The sequence below is a fragment of the Anser anser genome (assembly GCF_964211835.1).
Source record: "Anser anser genome assembly, chromosome: 21".
NCBI classification, from domain to species: Eukaryota; Metazoa; Chordata; class Aves; order Anseriformes; family Anatidae; genus Anser; species Anser anser.
The window spans coordinates 5,910,518-5,929,714 of NC_139742.1; the positions used below are offsets into that span (position 1 = coordinate 5,910,518).

At 38.2% G+C, this 19,197-nt stretch overlaps 1 protein-coding gene across 1 annotated transcript in view; it reads right to left on the reverse strand.

The window, feature by feature from the left end:
• Positions 1-483: 483 nt before the first annotated feature.
• CDK5RAP2 (CDK5 regulatory subunit associated protein 2) overlaps positions 484-19,197 on the reverse strand; it is an 81,040-nt gene continuing 62,326 nt past the window's right edge. Inside the window, 11 exon segments of the mRNA XM_083806867.1 lie at positions 484-583; positions 1,486-1,532; positions 4,858-4,996; positions 6,934-7,080; positions 9,281-9,522; positions 9,645-9,728; positions 10,999-11,247; positions 12,632-12,753; positions 12,969-13,158; positions 14,579-14,695; positions 19,030-19,155. Coding sequence (XP_083662993.1) covers positions 524-583; positions 1,486-1,532; positions 4,858-4,996; positions 6,934-7,080; positions 9,281-9,522; positions 9,645-9,728; positions 10,999-11,247; positions 12,632-12,753; positions 12,969-13,158; positions 14,579-14,695; positions 19,030-19,155 — 1,523 coding nt within the window. The 3' untranslated portion in view covers positions 484-523.

Sequence of the window (19,197 nt, forward strand, 5' to 3'; positions counted from 1 at the left end):
AAGCTCAGAATCAAACAGCTTCCAGAAGAATCTTCCAGATAAGATTAAAATGATTTAAAATATTGAACATTTTACATATTATTATAAAATGATGGCAGCTGGCAGAACTATTTTTCTTTAACCTATATTCTGTAATTTCAGCAGTGGAGAAATAGTTTGGAAGGTGGGTCATGCTCTTGATTCTTTGAGGACCTGTTTGACTACAACAACAAACAGCTGCATAACATACAAATATAAAATTTCAAACGAGCCAACTTTTAAAAAAATCTGGATTTTTCTTCAATACCTCCAGTACCTTGTTTCTGTAATAAATATTAAAAACCATCATCTTTTACATTACAGAAAATGTTAAATAAGTTATTTAACAAAATACTTTTTTTTAGTCATTTTTTTTTTCTTTTCTCCAAAGGCTGATTCCATTAAAAGAGCTGAATGAACCTTTTTACATCAATAAATAGTAAGGCATAAAGAAGCAAACAACAATCCCAGGACCAGTCTGTCTTTATTATGGGAACTTCCTCCTTCAGAGAATCCTTTTTTTGCTGGTGTAGGAAGGTGATTTCTGATTGTCAGGTGGTGGAACCTGGTTAGAAAAGCAATAATTATTACTATTTTACAGTACTTCAAATGCACACGATTTATCCCTGGGCTATAATCCTGCAGAAGGATCTGCAAATATGAGCGCCCGTGTTCAGCAGATCTTCAAATTAAAGTGATAAAATCCCTGTAAGCATAAAGACTTTTTTATGTCACGAATCTCTAACTCAGGTAGGACTGAGACAGTAGTAGAGCCACTTAGCAGAACAGCTACAGAGCAGAAGGTAGTGCTCAGGAAGGCACTGCTGACGAGGATAATGGAGGAAAGATTCATAGAAAAGGAGGAAAATTTAAGGGCAGGCTGGGAAATGTACAGCCATTCAGAGAGGAATGGTGCGAGGAGGAGGAGGGGATTTAGGAGGCAGGAAGTATATTACAGCCTTCTGGGAGTAAAGCCTGAACCTTCTGGGAGAAATCAAAGCTGAACTGTGGATACTTAAACACTCAAAGTAATTTAATGCACTGCATTAGCAAATAGCTGTTTGTAGAAGCGTTGCCTATTGGGTCTGTGTTTAAAAAAACAGAAGCACTGGTTATTAACACATACGCAAGCTTTAAACACGGATGCCTTTTGTGAACTTAGACAGTAGCCAGCTTACTGGACTTTGATCTGATGGAAATTATTGGATGAAGGACATATGAATGTTAATTTAGGGGAAGTATCAGAAAAAAGAGGATTTAGCTGGTTGCTTGGCCAGTCATAAAACTCTAATTTAAACATCAAATATTGCAGAATATTTATCACACTGAACTGCTGCCACCCAGACTTGATCTTAACATTGTTCCAGTTGCAAACCCAAAGCAAATTGGACTAATTCTACAAATAGCAATGTGTACTTCTAATGAGTATATACCAAGGAATTAAATGCAAGCAGAAATTTTACTTACTTCCAGGTTTCCTCTAGCCTTCTTCAAGACATCGTGAGTTAAAACCACTGGAAACAAAGAGATGATTACATTCTGCATGATCTTTCCTATATTCTCCATATTCAGGAGCCCAAATATTAAATAACCACATATTAAATAAACCAAATATTAAATAAGTATAAATTCACATCTACAAGCTGGGCAGTGACCAGGCAATCATATGCATTTCCTCCACACCACTTCAACGTTCTTACTTATGAAAAATCCAGATCTGTTACTGCATCCCAAGCCCTGTTTAGAAGCTCAGGCTCCTGTACAAACCTCCAGCTGCGAAAACCCGCGATAAAGGGGTGATGCTGTACAAGCAAACTCAGTCAGGGAAGAGCAAAAGGCCTTGCTCGGCACCCCAGGCAGGTCAGAAGCACCGCCAGGACCAGAATGCCATTTCCTGCCCCTGCAGTCCAGCTGCCACATAATGTGTTTTTCAGATCTAAACTCCAGGGAAGTGTTTTTAAAGTATTTCTGCTGTAACAAGAACGATATATGTGAAAACACAAATAGCTCACAACTACATTTAACATCGCGGCTGCAAACAGACCCCTGTGAGCCAGCTGACCCAATTCCCTCAATCCAAGGCAAAGGAACACTTTCTGTTAATTTTAAGGGGAGATGGTGCGTGATCTAATGGAGGTTGGGGGAGAAGGAGGAAAATGGTGCAGCGGCGAGGTTACGTGGGATGATGGCCTGGGAAGACAACAGATGGCAAAAGAAGTTAGCCTGCTCCTCCGGCAGTTCAAGGACAAAGCAACCTGTATGTGCTTAGGGGAAATCTTGTCAGTGGCTTGTTCTGAAGGGTCTTAAGGTTTTTCTCTCTTCATTCAGCTAGTTTGCCTCTGCAGGAAGAGAGCAAGACCTGTGAATGGTGGAGGGGATGCTTCTAAACAAAACTGATATTTAGAAATGTCAGGTTAAATATGTGATTCTCTAATCTGTGTCAGCTTCCTAACTGCTGAAAAATACCATTCACAAGTACCAATTTAATATTCCAGTCTCAAAAATAAACAATTTAGCCATAATAAAGATTTTTCATTACAATAATAAGAACCCAACAACTCCAAGGGTATAGCTGTCATGAGATAATTATACCCTTGGTGGATTACTGCAATTTGGCACTGCATTGTTACATGTTCAGAGGTTCAGATGAGGTTTATAAGCATTCCGTTCTCTCGCCCGGAGAAAACAGACAGAAGACTGATCCACAAGAACGTTCCAGTCTCTGCCTCTAAATATATTTAGGAATGCTCAACTAAATAACAGTGGGAACCTGAAAATCCTCAGTGGAGTGCCCAGCTAACAGGATGCTTGGAGAATGAAAGAAGGCAAGGTCACCTACTGGGATGCCTGTGGTTGCTTGCTAGCAAAAGGAGAAAGGCTGAAATAAAAACAAGTAAAAGCATCATAATAAAATCCAGCAGCTTCCTATGAGTCACCAGTTTTGTTGTATGCTTGGTCAGGAATTTGTATACAGATGCAATTTAGAAACATTTCTGAAATTGCTCTTTAAGGCAAAGGTAACATGACATCCTTAATTCCCATAATCAATGAAACTTAGAGAAAATTGTATCTAGGTCTTTCTATGTAGCAGAGTGCTCTCTGCTCGTAGAGAACTCTGCTGCTAAATTCATTTCACCTGGCAAACTAGATTTTTCTAAATCAAAAATATTAAATTCAGTACATGAAGAGAATTTAGAGTATGTGACACTAATAGCGAGGCTGCTGCTAGCCAGGCAGTACTTCGCATTAAGATTTCAGAAAATTTGGGTTTCATTTTATTGGGACCTAATTCAGAAGAGTTTGGATGTGTTGAAAAGGAGTGAACAAAATAAGAGGGAGATGGACTGTTTTATTTTTGAAAGTGTGGATGGGTAGTGGCTGTGAGGATAAGATTTTGGTCATAAGGCTAAAAATCTCTGCTGGGTTACACTCTGCACAGCCCTACTGAAATTACTCTTTGTGTCCGGCTGAGATGTCACTGGAGCTAGGAACTGACCAAACTTAATCAGTAAATGTATCCCTGGGATATTATTGGGATGGGCATAATAGATACCTTTGATTTTTATATGACAATACCAAACTGAGTTATTTAACTTTAAAACCTAAAGAAAACCTAATTTTGGATTTAGTGTAAGTAACTTGTACATCATTTGATGTAACAATTCTGAAATAAGCAACCAAAACCCTGCCCATAAATACTAAAAAAAACAATCTGCAGGCAGAAGATACATGTAACCTAGATATAAAAATTATAGGCTATGGAGAAAAATAACTTTAATTCTTCTGCATTGCATTTAATGACTTGACTAGCATAGTATTACAGCCATTTTCCTAACTCTGTATGATGTATAACATTTTACACTCTAGATTAATTACTGATAACACGAATGCCATTCCAGCACAGACTAATAAGTCATTTAGTCCCATCTCTTAAGAGAAGGTACGGATAGATTTTATTTTTTTTAAGAATCAAATGAAATCCTCCTCCTGCAGTACACATACTGCCATAGCATGTAGGTAGAAGAGAGATGTAGCTCCAATCAAATCGCTTCTGATCAACAGATTAAATTTTAAAAAAGAAGAAATGGATCTCAGAACACTCAGCTGGCCTAGCACAGCTAGAATGTAGTCTATGTCCTACTTGTTAGGTTTCCAGATTATTTTCTAGATATGGCTGGTAAGGGTAAAATATCATTTCACAGCATGTCCTAATTTTTCCTTAAAAGACTTAGAGTAAACTTCTGTTTCCCTTGTTCTGAGCCTTCTGTTCTCTCACTCTTCGCACTCTGGTGCACAGTGTTGACAGATCTTTGCTGCTGCTGCTTTGGCTTTTCCCAGTATTCAGCCCTCTAATGCTAACTAAAAGCATACTTGCATATTTATCAAGACTGAGGCAAAATCAAAGTTTTGAGAAGGACAGCATCAAAAAGTTTGGCTGGAATGGCATACAGCAACAGTAACTTTGCCTCTGTCAGGAACTGTTGTAGGACAGGAAACTAATGTGCAATGGCAGTAACTGAAATGGAACAACTCAACTGATGAGTGGCAGCTGCACGGATTGACACGTTATCAGTCAGTGTGTGAAACTGTGAACTGCTTTTCATGGCATTCTATGCAGCCTTTTGCAGTTGCACAAAATCTTCCTATCTGCATGAGGCTCCAGCAGTTCTGTACGGTCTGAATTTCATGCAGTGGTTGTTCCTACTACCTGAGAGCACAGAGAAAAATGCACTTGCACCAAGTGCAAAAGAAAGGGCACCTATTTTCATTTTGTTGTTTCTCATTTTAGTGGAAGCCATGAACTGCAAAAATAAGAACCATAATAAAGCATGAACTTACACTGGTCGATGATGACTTTCTCCATGTTTTCCTTCAGCTGGTTTGTGGAGTGCAAGCGTTTCACTGTGCTGTGTAACTTCTTCTCTTGCTCAGACAGTTTCTTACGTAATCTCAGTATTTCTGCTTTCATTCCTTCATCCTAAATTCAGAGATGGAAATATTGTATTAAAGCATCATGTAAATTATTTTAAACACTGTTAATGTTTAAACAATGTTAATGGCTAAATACTTCTGTACAAGAGCTTCCTTGAGCTTCCTTAGAGTATGAAATACTCCTTTGTCCTTCCACCTTCACTTCCCCAATGACAAGAGACTACAGTTCTTAGCTGACTTTTAGTGCAACTAGTTTTTCTGCTAGCCTGAGAAAAGTCTTAACACCAGCACTCATTTTTCTTTTTGAGTTTTCATGCCGCTTTTTCTTTTTTTTGCTCTCAACTGGAAAACATAATGAAGGTTGATGGGACAGGATCAGCAAGCATCCTGTCTGCCAGGTTGAGAACATCCAGCTTCCTTCTCCAGTGCTCTGTTAGTAGTTGAGGCTGCCTTAAACGAAAGGTTGAAAGGCATTGAACAAGTGACTGTCACAGTTTTATTGCAAAATTGTTTGACAGTATCATTATTCAAGGTTCAATTTTTACCACCAATTCCAACCAAGTTATGGTCAGTATCCTGTAAAACAGGCCTACAAGTAGCCCTGACTGAGTCTGTTAGTATCACTGATCTGGATTCTTCATGCAAACTTAAGCTTGTACATTTTTCTTCTCGTTGTGCTACCTGTTAAATAATAGCAGCTTCTGGAATTCTCCACTAGCATTTAGCTCTGTAGAAGAACTAATTACTCACAACTCCTGTGGGGCTAAACAGAAGGCAGCGAATGCTCAGTATCTTTTAGGAGACGTTCTTTCATATGCTGCATTTAAGACATCAGAAGCACTCTACTGTCCTTAAGATGTCCTCGGTATGTTTGGTAAGAAAATCTAGAAAAGATTCTATCAATCAGATTCCAATTAGGTGCTGTACTGGAAGCTCAAACCTCCCACACGAGGTCAGGTTTTCAGACTGATCCAGATCAAGAAGGTTTAGATCAGTATGACAATAAAGCATCAGATGCATCACACGTACACTGAGACACTTTTGTCTGTATCTGTGATATGTTCAGATCCTGCAGTCCAGCCCTACATAAAGCTGTCTATACAGATTATATACGAGGATAAAAATGGAAGTATTCACACTTCTCAAGTCAGCCCAAATATGGAGCTGAAACATGAGAGAATTATACTGCTTTTCTGATCTTACACATTTAAGAACGCTAGAAAATAACAACAGAAATGTTATTAAAATGATACATAAAGTGTTTGCTTTCCTAGAGCTTTATTTTCTTCAGCAATATCCCACTTTCCTTAAGAAAGGCATACAAAAAATCAGGGGAAAAAAATTCAAATTTACTTTAGAGACAGAGTTTGAAATAGTTTCATTGTTGAGTGTTGCTATCATGACAGTACAGATAATTCATTCCTCATTCAGTTTATTTTCATTCATTTGCATAGTGCAATCCCTTTTAGTTAAAACGTTATAAAACTTGTCTTGGGGTTTTGTCACACTTTTAAAAAAGCATCCTATTTTACAGCTTAGGCATCAAAACCGTAAAAGAAAAATGTAGCTCAGATTACATCAAAGTTGCTGAAGTTTCTGTTGTTACTGGTGTCTATATATAATCAAATTGAATTTGCTTCTACAATAGGGAGTCCAAACCTTTTCTCATTGAAATGAAACATTTGCTACCTGCCTAGGTTTCCTGAATATCACGTAACAAGGTTGCAGATTATATCCTTAATATAAAGCATTTTGTAAATAAACAGTATTTTGTAAAGAAAAGTACAATATGATCAGGACAGAAAGCCAGTACACATTCAGCCTTAGCCTTCAGTGATGAGAGCTACTAAAGACTGGGCATCCTGGGTTTGTGATTTTCAAAAGATTGTCCCAGATGGCATGTTCCTAACTCGTGTATGTTCCTTGAACCATTACAACAGTTCAAAAAGGCAAAAAATCAAACAAAATGAAACATAATAGTACCTGAGTGCCATGAGTAGTACTGTGTACAGCTTTCATTGGAAGGGAGACTCTCCAGAGAAGTTTCAATAAACGTGCAGCCTCTTCTAAAATCTGCTGTACTGTGTTCGCATTTGCAGAAAAGCTGTGCAGGGATGCCTGGTCTGGTACCTGTATCAAAGGATTAGACACATTATATTTTACATTTTAAAAATTACTAAAATGTAATCTTCATTAATGGCTTAAATCCAGTCGGTATTGCATATTTTAGATGATGTACAGAGCTCTTGTGTGCCACAAAAGCTAATTTGTTAGTTTACAAAGACTGTTGAATTACACATTATCTAAGAATTTGGGGGAGGGAGGGGATATATCCTAATCAATAACCATGATTAATAATAGATTACATTTACTAGATCTGCTACGCCGCATGGTAATAGTTGGCAGCTCTCTCCCTTCTCCATATGCATTTTGTACCATGTTATTTGAAAGTCAAATGATTACAGACATCAATTTAAGCAATATAGATGTTTCTTCCTTAGCAGACCCTTTAAACTGTTGCATTTAATGCCAAAATAACTATCATGACACACATAAAATGTATTCCTCTGCTGACAGATGAGAAAACCAAATTGAAGGAATTGCACGAATGTGAAATAAAGGAGAGAAAGAATGCAAGGGGAGCAAATGAATTACCGAAACAATGATGATACCAAAGGGGGAAGCGTAGTGAAGGAAAAGCATTTACAATTTCTGCCCACATCCAGCATATCATCTGAATATTATATAGCTTTGTTATCTAACCAGGATCCTCCTGTCACATAAAACGTCCTGTTTGCTACATAGTCTGAAACTTCAGTGATGTAAAGCTTGATAGGGAACTGCAAGTTGTGAAGTTTACTGCTTTTATCTTTACACCACCCGAAGAAGTTAAAAACTTTGACGGATTACTTTTTCAGTCTTTATTAGTATCTTAACTAGGTCATTTGAAAACATACGATACTTCACAGAGTCTTAAGTGTCATTCTGACATCGTTTTACTGTACGCATGTGATACCACAAAATGTACTTCAGAGTTGTTGTGGCTGCATTTTCAATAGCTTTACTATTTATAACTAGAAAATACAAGCATTCTTAAAAATATCTCCAGTTATAGTGATTCAACAGTGTCAATGAGCAGTCTCCATTCCAGCGTTTCATTGGTTTTACACCACTGGCATGTTGTTTGAACCTTCTGATCCAATAGCTGCAGTTTCATATAGAATCATAGAAGCATTTAGGTTGGAAAAGACCTCCTTCTTAGTTCATTATTAGCTGCCATGGACGTATAAGGAATGTTCCTTCCCTTTTGTTAAATTTATAGGTAGATTTGTCTTACTCCATCCACCCCAAATACACTATCAGGCTGTTAACTGTATCCAGATATTACCACCACTAAGTAAGAAAAAGATAGCATAAGTAAACGCTCGTTGTTCTCCTGATTCTAGAGGAAAAGGATGAAATATCTGATATTTTTTTCCTTTGGTATATTATTCAATACAAGGCAAACATTTTATTGCTTTAAGAACCATTATGCTTAATACTACAGCAAGAAAGAGCACCATGATTTGACATCACTATGTCACGCATGATGCAGAAAGAATGATACGCTATGTCTCAGAAGACAAGATTTGAACAGTTATGAGATATCCAGGTTCCTAGACTAGCTACTGGTATTTCTAAAGTATTCAACTGCTCCCAGGAAGTGGAAAAATATCTAAAAGCTTCCGTAATGTAAAACAACTCTCATTAGCATACATCAATCATTAATGTACTGTTATCACCTGGTGTTACTAGAGGACAAAATACAGGCAAGTGGAGAACTTTATCTGCTATCTTCAATTGTATATTAGATTTCTTTTAACTGTCTCTAATTTCCTCGGTTTATTCCAGCCTTCATTACAAGAGAATTTCCTCAAGTATTTTTATGCTTAGGTTACTGATACATACCCTCACTATAAGCCCTTTCTAAAGCATTTTAGAGATGTATCCGCTTCTTGAGGTTTTTTTTGTTTGTTTTATATCATTTCCATTTAACAACTACCTGTTTCCGTAGTAAAAGCAAGTAGTTTCACCTCATTTAAAGTAAAAGTGAGATAGCTTATTAAAGGACCAGAATTAACTAATTTATCCATAGCCTCATTAACCCAGAATCACAAATAGGAGTCTGCATCTAGATGAGACTTTGACTGCCAAGGTTGAGGTGTCCCAACAGAGTTATTCAGTTAACAGTGCCTGCTGCACCATTAACCTGCTTCTTTGTTTTTGTAATCTATACATTTTGCATGCCTAGGTGAAATTCACCATCCTCTAACAGCTTTCACTGCCTTACCTTTATGCCAGGCTCCTGCGCTTTCGTACCAGTGACCTCTCTCAAAGAAATCTCCATTTCTCCCAAAACCTGTTGCCCTTCTGAAATCTGTTTCCGCAGAGCATTATAATCCTCAATCAAGCCAAGAACATGGCGCCCATTTTTGTCTGCCCACATACGATGTCCAGGAACAAGACGAGGGGTACATGCTGTACTGGAAGATGAGGTGCTGTCTAAATCATCTTTAGAGGCTGATTGCGTACCTGGGACAGAAAAACAGTACATACATTTTTTATCCCTATATGTAGAACTATTTAATACAAGACTTCTTTCAAACAACCTGGGACACTGACAGCATGCGTGTGTAAGATACTTTTGGATGTACCTGTTTTTGCTAGCGAAATGCAATGTCCGTGCTTCTGCAGCTCACAAATGTTTCTGCTGGCAGCTGGGCATTTGCAAAGATTTTCTGCGCATCAAAACAGGAGAAGGAAGAGCGTATCAGTAGAAGTTAACATACATTAAAAAATCTTCTTAGCTCTAATTCTGTTCCTCTTTTTGCTGATGCTGCACTTAGAGTCAGGAAGCAGAGAAACACAGCTAGTTTTCTACTACCATGCCATATATTTTCCAGCCTTCACCTACATTCAGTTTTTTTAGCATCTGTCCAATGTTCAAGACAGCTCCCAAAATCAAGTCACCATGAGAAAATCCAAAATATACTGAAAATATTTTAATCAACTCCACAAGCATGACACTCTCTATCGTGATGACCCTAAGAAGCCATTCCCATATGGAGCACATGAGAGTGCCCAGGCAGGAAGCCCACAGAGAATGGCAGCCACCCATAAAGGTTATCAGCTATGTTCAGCATCTTTCTGACTTGCACATGGTAATTATGTTCACTACATATTTCAGCTGAAGTGTGATTCTTATTGGAAGTGAGATGGTAAAAAAAAACCACAAAACCTGTTGTGTCTCACGAGCTCTCCCACCCATTCCCTGATGGTGCTGCTTCGTGTGCTGCATAAGGTCATTTAGGTAGGCATGTGCAGCTGAAGTGCATGGAGTTAAAAAGCCCCATTATTATTCCTTCCCACAATGTGCTGTGTACCAGTACAAACAGTAGGAAGGGAGACTTTATGCTGTACATATGGAAAGCTGTTACTATGCTGAGTACTTCAGCAGCAAGGAAGAGCATTCCTGTGCCCCCTGTTTTCCCTGTACATCTATCTGTCTTGGGATCATAACCTAACCCTTAGCATAAAGAGAACATTTTCCCTGATTTGCTAAAACAGTATCACTTAACAGCGATTGAAATAAAGCTAAAATATTCCTCAAGGCCATAAAGGGGACAACTGATTTATACAAAGACCATTGAGTGCTCTTATTGATCCTTCTTGAGTCACCATAGCAAATGCTACAGAGCTGTGCATGAAAAAAAAAAGAACCTCCAGATAAGCAAAAATTATTGCAATTTAACATAGGCATCCTTCCATCCCAGATACTTTCTGCAAATGCTTTTCTTGAATGAAAAAGAAGTGGCAGTTGGAGGCTTTAAGACAGTACAGTGTGCATTTTACTTCCCCGTGCACTAATAGCTCTAACAGGAAAAGGATTTGAAAGGCTGATGGGCAGCTCCCAAATTGTACAGTTGATGTTGAATAAAGCACTAAGAGCATCTTTAAAGAACAAAGTACAGTTTCTACAGCATAACAAAAGCATGTGTGGCACAGTACCATTCATTCCTGCATAATGCTGAGATTCTTGTTTGAAAAGATAGTTGATATTCACAGCTGACACTGATCCCATTTCCTCCTCCTTTTCTTTTGAAAGCTGTTCCTCTAATTTTTCATGCAAAGTCTTGTTTGTCTCTATGCTTCTTTCAAGCTGTACTCGCAAACTCTGTATTTCAGTCAATAGTTCATGTAAGTCAACTGGATTATTCTGATCTTTTCGAAATTCTTCTGATGCATCACATTTGGGATCTGAGACAATTTCAAAAGAAACACTTAACATCTTCAATAATTAAAATAATATTAGCCATTATCAGAATGCTGAGCAAGTAAATTATAGCCAGCTTTATCCTCAATATTAAGAATTAACTACAAACAGCATTAAGATAATGGTTTGACAAAAAGCACGTCTTAATTGCTTCAACCCTCAAAAGATTTAAAGAGCTGAAAATTATTTTTTACTTTGTCCATAAAAGCTAATAAGTCTCATGCCAAAAGCAAAAATATAATAGCAAGAGAAGGAAGAGGATTTACAAAATTTTTATATTATGCACAGTCTGGGAAAGAAAAAAAAAAGAAAGAAATAGGTGATCTTGGAGTATGGAGGAGGGATAAAGTACAATTGCGAGTTTAATTTTATACACTGCAGAAAAAAAGAAAATAGTGATCACCTGGCAACCACAGCAACAAATCTGAACCTCAAAAAAGCAAGGGCTGCATTTGTCTTTTCATAGAAGGCGGTCAGCACACAAACAATTCCATGTATTCCCCCATGCTGAAATCAAACTGTTCTCCACATAGTGGAAAGGATTCGAGAGCATGAGGTGGGTGCTGCTGCTCTCTCATTACATTACTAGTTCTGCAGGAAAGTAGCTTCTATCCCTGAGCCAGCCTTGGCTTAAAGCCCTATGCCAACAGGGCTGCTCTGCTGCAGCTAGGCATGAAATACAGCGGTGGCAGGGCATATTACTGAAGGTAGAAAGAAGAAAATAATCAACTTTTACAAGAACTTTAAATGGAAAATTAACTCGATCCTGTGTGCAGTACTTAGCAGAGCTCCACTTTTTTTACCTACCCATGCCACCAGCTGCTTGGTGCTCTAACGTCCTTAAAAGCACTAGAAAGAACTCATGTAAGTCTCATTCCTTCCCCTCACCTTCCGTGACAGACAAGTGGGCAGGAAATTATTAAATGTCTTATTCGGAAAGCAGTTCCAGCGCTTCTCTCAAGCCCCAGGGAGAAGACACTACCCTCATATTCAGGCAAGAGAAAGCACAAGCTACCTGAGCAAGCACTACCTGTGAGGAAGGAGCAGCCTGTTTTCAGATGAAAACTAAATACTCAACGTGCCCACCAAGTTTATTCAGCCTGAGCAACTTTTAATATTTGAGCTTAGCTTAGCTAAAAAGGTAAAGGGAACTTGGGTGTGCCTAGTCGGAACATAATCAAGCATTTCAACCTAACAGTTAGATTTCCAAGTAAAAAGCAGCATTTTATCATCAAGTTGTTGCTGCTTCTTTGCACAGCAGACCTGAGCAGAAACAAAGAAATAGTGACCCAGTCGTACTGTCCTTTGACAAGATCTTACTCAGAGGGAAGGGATACATGGGCCAAGACATCCCTTGTGCATTTATACCTGTCCTCTTCCTTTTTGCTTCTTCCAGCTTTTCATAAACCTTGATCTCCGTTCGCAGCGACTGCAGTAACTTCTCATTCTCAGAGAGCTGACGTTGCTTTACATTAATTTCTGTTTGCAACCTGTTAAGTTCCAATAAAATGCTAAGTTAACAGTTGAATTTTTATCCTTTATTTCAAAATCTAGAATCCACTCCCCCTTCCCCCACAATTCTTCCCTTGCCTTTTGAATACATCTATGCACCTCATTAGTGTTAATGGTTATGGCTAAACACATGCATGTCACACTGACAATTTTCTTCCCTGAAAGAATGTCTAAATGTGGACAGAATCAATACCTGTTTAATTCATTACGACTGCTGTAAATTTCACATGTCAGATATTTGGTTTCATCTTCCTTTTTGCCGATTTGTTTTTGCAGCCTTTCATTTTCTTTCTTGATGCATTCATAATCCTCATGAAGATGCTCAATGATTGCATTCTTTTTAGAAAGAGATTCTCTTAACTTTTCATTTTCCTTTTGTTTATCTGAAAGGAGAAGAAACACAAGTTATTTGTAATGCCCACAACCCACTAAAGCGATGCTCTTTAACAAAATCAGCTTTTTTAGAGACTGTCAGAAAATAACAGCTGCTCTTCTGAGTTTTAGGATTTCAGTATTTCAATTTTCTATTGATTTTTGCTAGATGCATTTTCTGTAACAATGCAACACTTAACTCCCAAGATTCACAAAGGGTTCCATAAAAGAGCTCAATAAGTAACTGTGTAGGGCTTCATACGCCAAATGCCCCCACTACCTGGAACTGGTCAGAAGGATGGCATTCAAAAACTAGCGGCAGGAGTTTCCCAAAGAAGGCTGTGAATTTTGCTAATCCTCACAAAATAGTAAATTTGACTTCTCTTTTGGAAGAAAAGAAGTCAGTAGGACTGCTTCAGGGAGCAGAATCCATGCTCCTCTTTGTCCCATAGAAATCCCTCTGTTCTCTCCTTCCCAGCCAACTGTATGGCAGCAGTCCTTTTCTTGGCACAAGCAGTTCCCCCTGTGACAAAGAACTGTTGGTAGGGGCAACTGAGCATATTGGAACAGCTGCAACCAGAGAGGTTTATAAGGACCCTAAATTTTTTTTGTGACCCTACATTCAGTATTAGAAAAGGAAGAGGCACCCTTGGCAAAGAAACAGCAGAGCAGAGTCATTCCGACTCCCAGCTGTTAGAAAATCATTTCCTCATCTTCTATGAAAGGCTATGAAAATGGTAATCCCCATGTGCTGTTGAAAAGGTGCATCCTCAGCCTTTCACTACTAAAGGGCTAAGCTAAGACTAGACAGAAAGCACCTGAGAAGAAAACAAGCAGGAAGTATCTATGCGGCTTTTCTTCTCTAGTGCCTCCAGGAATAAAAGGAAAAGAACTCACAAACTCCAGAGACACTGACATTATTTTAAAACTCAGGGTTGACAATGTGTTATTCACTGTGGTTCTTATAAAATAAAATAAAAAAAGAAACTCTGATATTATCGGATCATATTGTCAGACGTGGAAACAAAAGCAGTAATACATTAACAAAAATCAGATTGTAAACAAAACAATAAGCAACAAGAGGCACTAAAAGAGAGGGCTTTGGAATAGAGGCATGGAGAAAAAAGAATTAAGAAAATGGTAATAAAAGGCAAAGGGAGGAAAAAGAACGTGTAAAAAGAAAGAAACGTAAAAAGAAGGGAAAAATGAAAGCACACATCAAATGGAAAATGCTACGAATAAACAGAAAGAAGAAACATTACTGCTACTCTTTTATCATGTTAACTTCAGTATGAATGCTTACGGTTGAGCACAGAATTTCAGGAGTGGGAAGAATGGAGAAGTCAATTTAATGGACTGTAAATACTTTATTGTTTTCTGATTTGGAATGAGTTGTAGTCTACTCCTGTAAAGCACAGTTTTGCATTTTACCTCTGGATCCTTTTGCTAGCATTGCATTCAGAACTTGATTTTGCTTCCTCAGGAAACGTACTTCAGAAGTCAGAGAATTATCCTGCTCTGAGCCACGGATGAAAATGTTTGCAGAACCTATAAATATATACATAAAAGATGATTTATGAGTCATCTCTAGGTCAATAACGATTAAACTTTCCAGACAAGAACAATTTAAAAAATCACAGAAAAACATGTTATGAAAGTATTTATCCCCTCTGTATTTTGAAGGTTATCCTTACAGACTGAAAGGCAGTTCAGGTTAATGCCAAGTAACCCAACGTCCTGCATCACAAGTACCTCCCATTGCTGGACAGTAATTACCAAAATTGCAAAATTATCCCTGGAAGTCTTTAACTATCAGACAAGAATGCAACAGGACAAAACACAGGAGCATGTTGTGACATTGCTATTCTTTTAAAATCATGCAAACTGTACCAAGGTTCACCCATATTTCTGTATTCCTTGGTTCATACTCTGTTGTATTCACTGAAACCACTGCAGAGGACTGCTAGATTTTACAAATTAATTAACAGTGGGTAATGCTGGAAGTAACAAGCCTGTTTATCCATATGGTACCATGCCAGTTGAGAGCGTAGGGCTGGAGTCACCATCTTTGCCTCTGATTACAACCTGAGAACCCATTTATAATCGCAGAGATGAAGACTTGTACTTTAATTTCAGCTAATTTAAAATTACACAACTGAGACAGTGTTGATTGACGTAGGGCTTCCATCAATAACCTCGGGGAGGAAAAGGCACCTCCAGAGTGTGACTTCTCTCCAGTGCCTCCAAGAGGAATGCTTGGATTTAATGCCTGACTTTTAGAAACTTCAGGCTGATGAATCCTACTCTGAGTACCTCATTGCACTATTCATATGAATGTAAGTGCTAAATCGTGTATCCATTCAGTCAAATTCCAGCCTAGATAATCCTCATTACGTACTGTATTTACACTGCTTATCCCCCAGCGGTGTGTACAGTGCATCCTGAGAACTACCATATTCCACTCACAAGGCAACTGCCTCTGAAATGCAAGTCAAGTAATTGCTATTGCCCTTTATAACCTATTTATAGTCAATAAAACACTTCAGGACCCACTGGAATTAACATTACCATTAAAAGTGTTTTTCAGCTGATTGGTTATCCCAGTATCTACAGTGCTTTAGTGCTTGAGATAACTGCATGAGTGTCAACTATTTGGTTAATAGAGAAATAACCAGCTGGCAAAAAAATTAGCTGAATGGGTGAGGAGGATGCCTTTCAGCTCTGGCAGTTCAATTCAATTTGATGTGCTGCACTTCCTCTGAATAATCTCATTTTATTGTAATCCCAATTGAAGCTTTTACCAACTACCTAACTGGGATGTAGTGTGCCATGATATGCACCTCTTGTCGTTACTGAAAGACTCAAAGGCTCTAGAAGTCTGGCACTAATGGCATTTTACTATCTATATGTTAAAGAGTTGAGGTAGCTATGTGAACTCAAAAGGCTTTTCCCTTTCAGATTTTAACAAAGCAATTCAACTTGAAGTGGCAAGGCTTGATGGTCTCATCTTGATTCTAATTTAATTTATTGCCCATCACCCAGCTTTATCCTATTTGAAAAGTTATGCTATCACAATCCTACTGAAAGGCTTTAGAATATAACTATTAGTTATCTTACATAATAAGGGATAATGTAGAGCCAGTGGTAATAAGGCCACAATCCTGCAATTTGACCCACTACTGAGACTACTACTTCTGTGCAGAGCCCTGCTGACATCAATTACGCTCTCCATAGATGCAAAGGTCCATCCAAGCAGAGTACAGTGAAGCATCAGGGCCTACAATTGTGAAACACTTGAGTTTTCATTATGTTACGTGCTGAAAAAGTGAGCGCTAAGGAAGCGTACCTCGAAGGGTTCAAAGGAAGCACTGACTGAAAGGCAGGCACTACAGAAAATCACAGCATGGAGGAAGGAAGTAAATACTCACTCCCAAACAAAGCAAAACAAACGCAAACTCAAGCAGAAGATAAGTCTGAGGATATATATTAGATACTTACGGGTTAAAGAAAGCAAACAATCCCCCCCTTTTAATGTTAACTGCTGTTAATAACATTTGAAACATAGGAAATTCAAAATTAAACCTTTGATTTTATTTTGATGCCTCACATTTGAAATGATTGAAGCAATTATTTCAGATCTACTTGCACTGCAAATCTCAGCTCTACAGTAATGATGTAGCCATTACCAGCTCTTGTGTCATTTATAGAATACTAGCAGCCCAGAGGCATTTAAATATTTAGAAAATCTACTTAATAAAAATAGCATAGCAAAAATGATGGCTAGGTGTGTGTATATACATACATATAATATTTATCAAATAGACAAGAGTAATTCAACATATTGACTTTCTTCGAACCAACAACTCAATATCAAATGAATTTAACAGGCTCTCATCAACAATTAAGTACATTACACCTTATTTGTCCTCTTTAAAGGAAAACAGATGAAGGGTAGGTAGTAAGTTAAAAGTTAAAAAACTGTTTTGAATGATTATGCCCCAAAGCTAAAATCTCCTTGAACTTCACTTAGGAACTTCTTTTTACACTGAAAGCCAATAAAAGAACCTATATATATATATATTATATAATACAAAAATAAGTAGCATCACTACTAGAGGACAGAACGCACATATCTGATACCATGAAAGAGATCTTCAAAACTGAGAGAAGCAGAAAGTGCTGAAAGAACACAGTAACAACCAGGAACTGTTGTAACACATACTTGTTTTTTCCTTCCTTTTTGAATTTTTTCCTCCATGCATTGGTAGATGCACTAAGGCAACAAGAAGACAGATGGAAGGCATAAGACAGTTTATAAAGAAAATATACTTTCCCTGCATTAATGGATGCCCTTGCCAGAATCTTTATGAAGCTGTAAAAGAGCTGGAAGTGTTTCAGTGTGGTTATTTCTAGAGCACGGTATGCCTTTCCAGCAGCGTAAATACTTCATGAATGAAATGGATGCTTTTTTATACACCTTTCCATCAGCGTAAATTACTCCTGAAAGCAAACTGCCATTTGTAGGTAGTATCCATTTAAACAACAACAGAAATGGATCACGGGTATGATGTAAAACATAATGAATCTAATGTCAATATTAGTGAAACTGAGTAAGAGGAAAGCATATACGTATTTATTGCCTGCTTCCACTCTGAGTAATATAGCATATTAATCAACTCTCCTATAGGGGGAAATGTGGGAAGGAGAACACGAATAGAGAAAGCAAAGTGTGGGAAAGTATGCCTGGTGCCGTAGGCATGAAAAGGTGCTACATAACCATCCTTAATGAGAGCCTGGCTACCTTTCCGTGAAAGTTCCAAATGCACCACAGAGCTCAGCTTTCAAAGACGCTGAACACTAACAACAGCGAGCAGTGACTCTGAATTTGCATGCCTATTTTTAGTATTTTCATCCACTGCTTCATATTAGAGTTTGGAATGCAAACCAACTCTATGTTAACATTTTCATCGGTTTGTCAGATAATTCTCATTAAAAATGCTCCATGTCATTTTGTGTAGAACATATTTATCACACCAAGCAATTCAAATGACAGAACACCATAGCCTAGGCTCTATGCTCTACTCCAGCTATTTCGCCCCTGTATGGAAACAAAATCTGGCTTTAAAGCAGTCAGAGAAATCCAGAGAAGTCATCTCCACCAGTCCTGTTTACAGAGGCAGTGTACTGTCCACCCTGCATGTACACAGACTAGGGGTAGGACAGCTAATTCCACGGCATTCCTACTTTGTACCAATAGCAGCAACACTGGAGCAAGTCACCTCCTCTACTCATTCTGGGCCTAGACCCAACTGAAATTATGTTGATAAAATTGGCTTCCTCGCCTGCAACTACCCCTGGCTGGACATGGCAGAGAATTAAAAGAGGGTGACAACCTAACATCCAAGTCCATTATAACAATAATGACATCCTAAAGGCAAAAGAAAACAGGCTGGTTGCTGATAACTGAACTAGGCGACCTTTCAATTTTCTGGATAAAATTCAACCACAGTATCATCAAATGGCATAAAACTACCTGGTAGCACTGCAGTCCTGTTCTCTTAGCAATATGTGCAATTGTAGGTTTGCAGCTTTGAGGTGGACCTATATCCCACAGAAGATTTGTGCATCTCTACTGGACACACTGCAAGCAATGGAGTCAAGGAAGAGGCAGGCACAGGATAAGTGTGTTTGGAAGCATGGAAAAGCTGTGCCTGCTGATGAAGCTCAAGACACAGCAGTATTCAGAGAAAGGCATATCATTTCCCAACTGTAAAGGGGTGGGTTTTACTCAAAAAAGGACACAAAACATTTCCTACAGTGTTTACTCCCTCAGGCTTTAAGCAGGAAAGGTGGATTTAACTTATCAGGAAAAAAATTCTTACCTTGATCTAGTTCTTTGTCTATTACTTGTCTCTCAAGCTGTTTCCTCAGTCTCTCGTTGTTTTTTATGGAGTACTCTAAACGTTGTCTCAGGATTCGAATTTCTTGAAGATGCTCCATTAATAACTCTGAATAAACCAAGAGACCACTTCTTATTTAGAGCAAGTGAT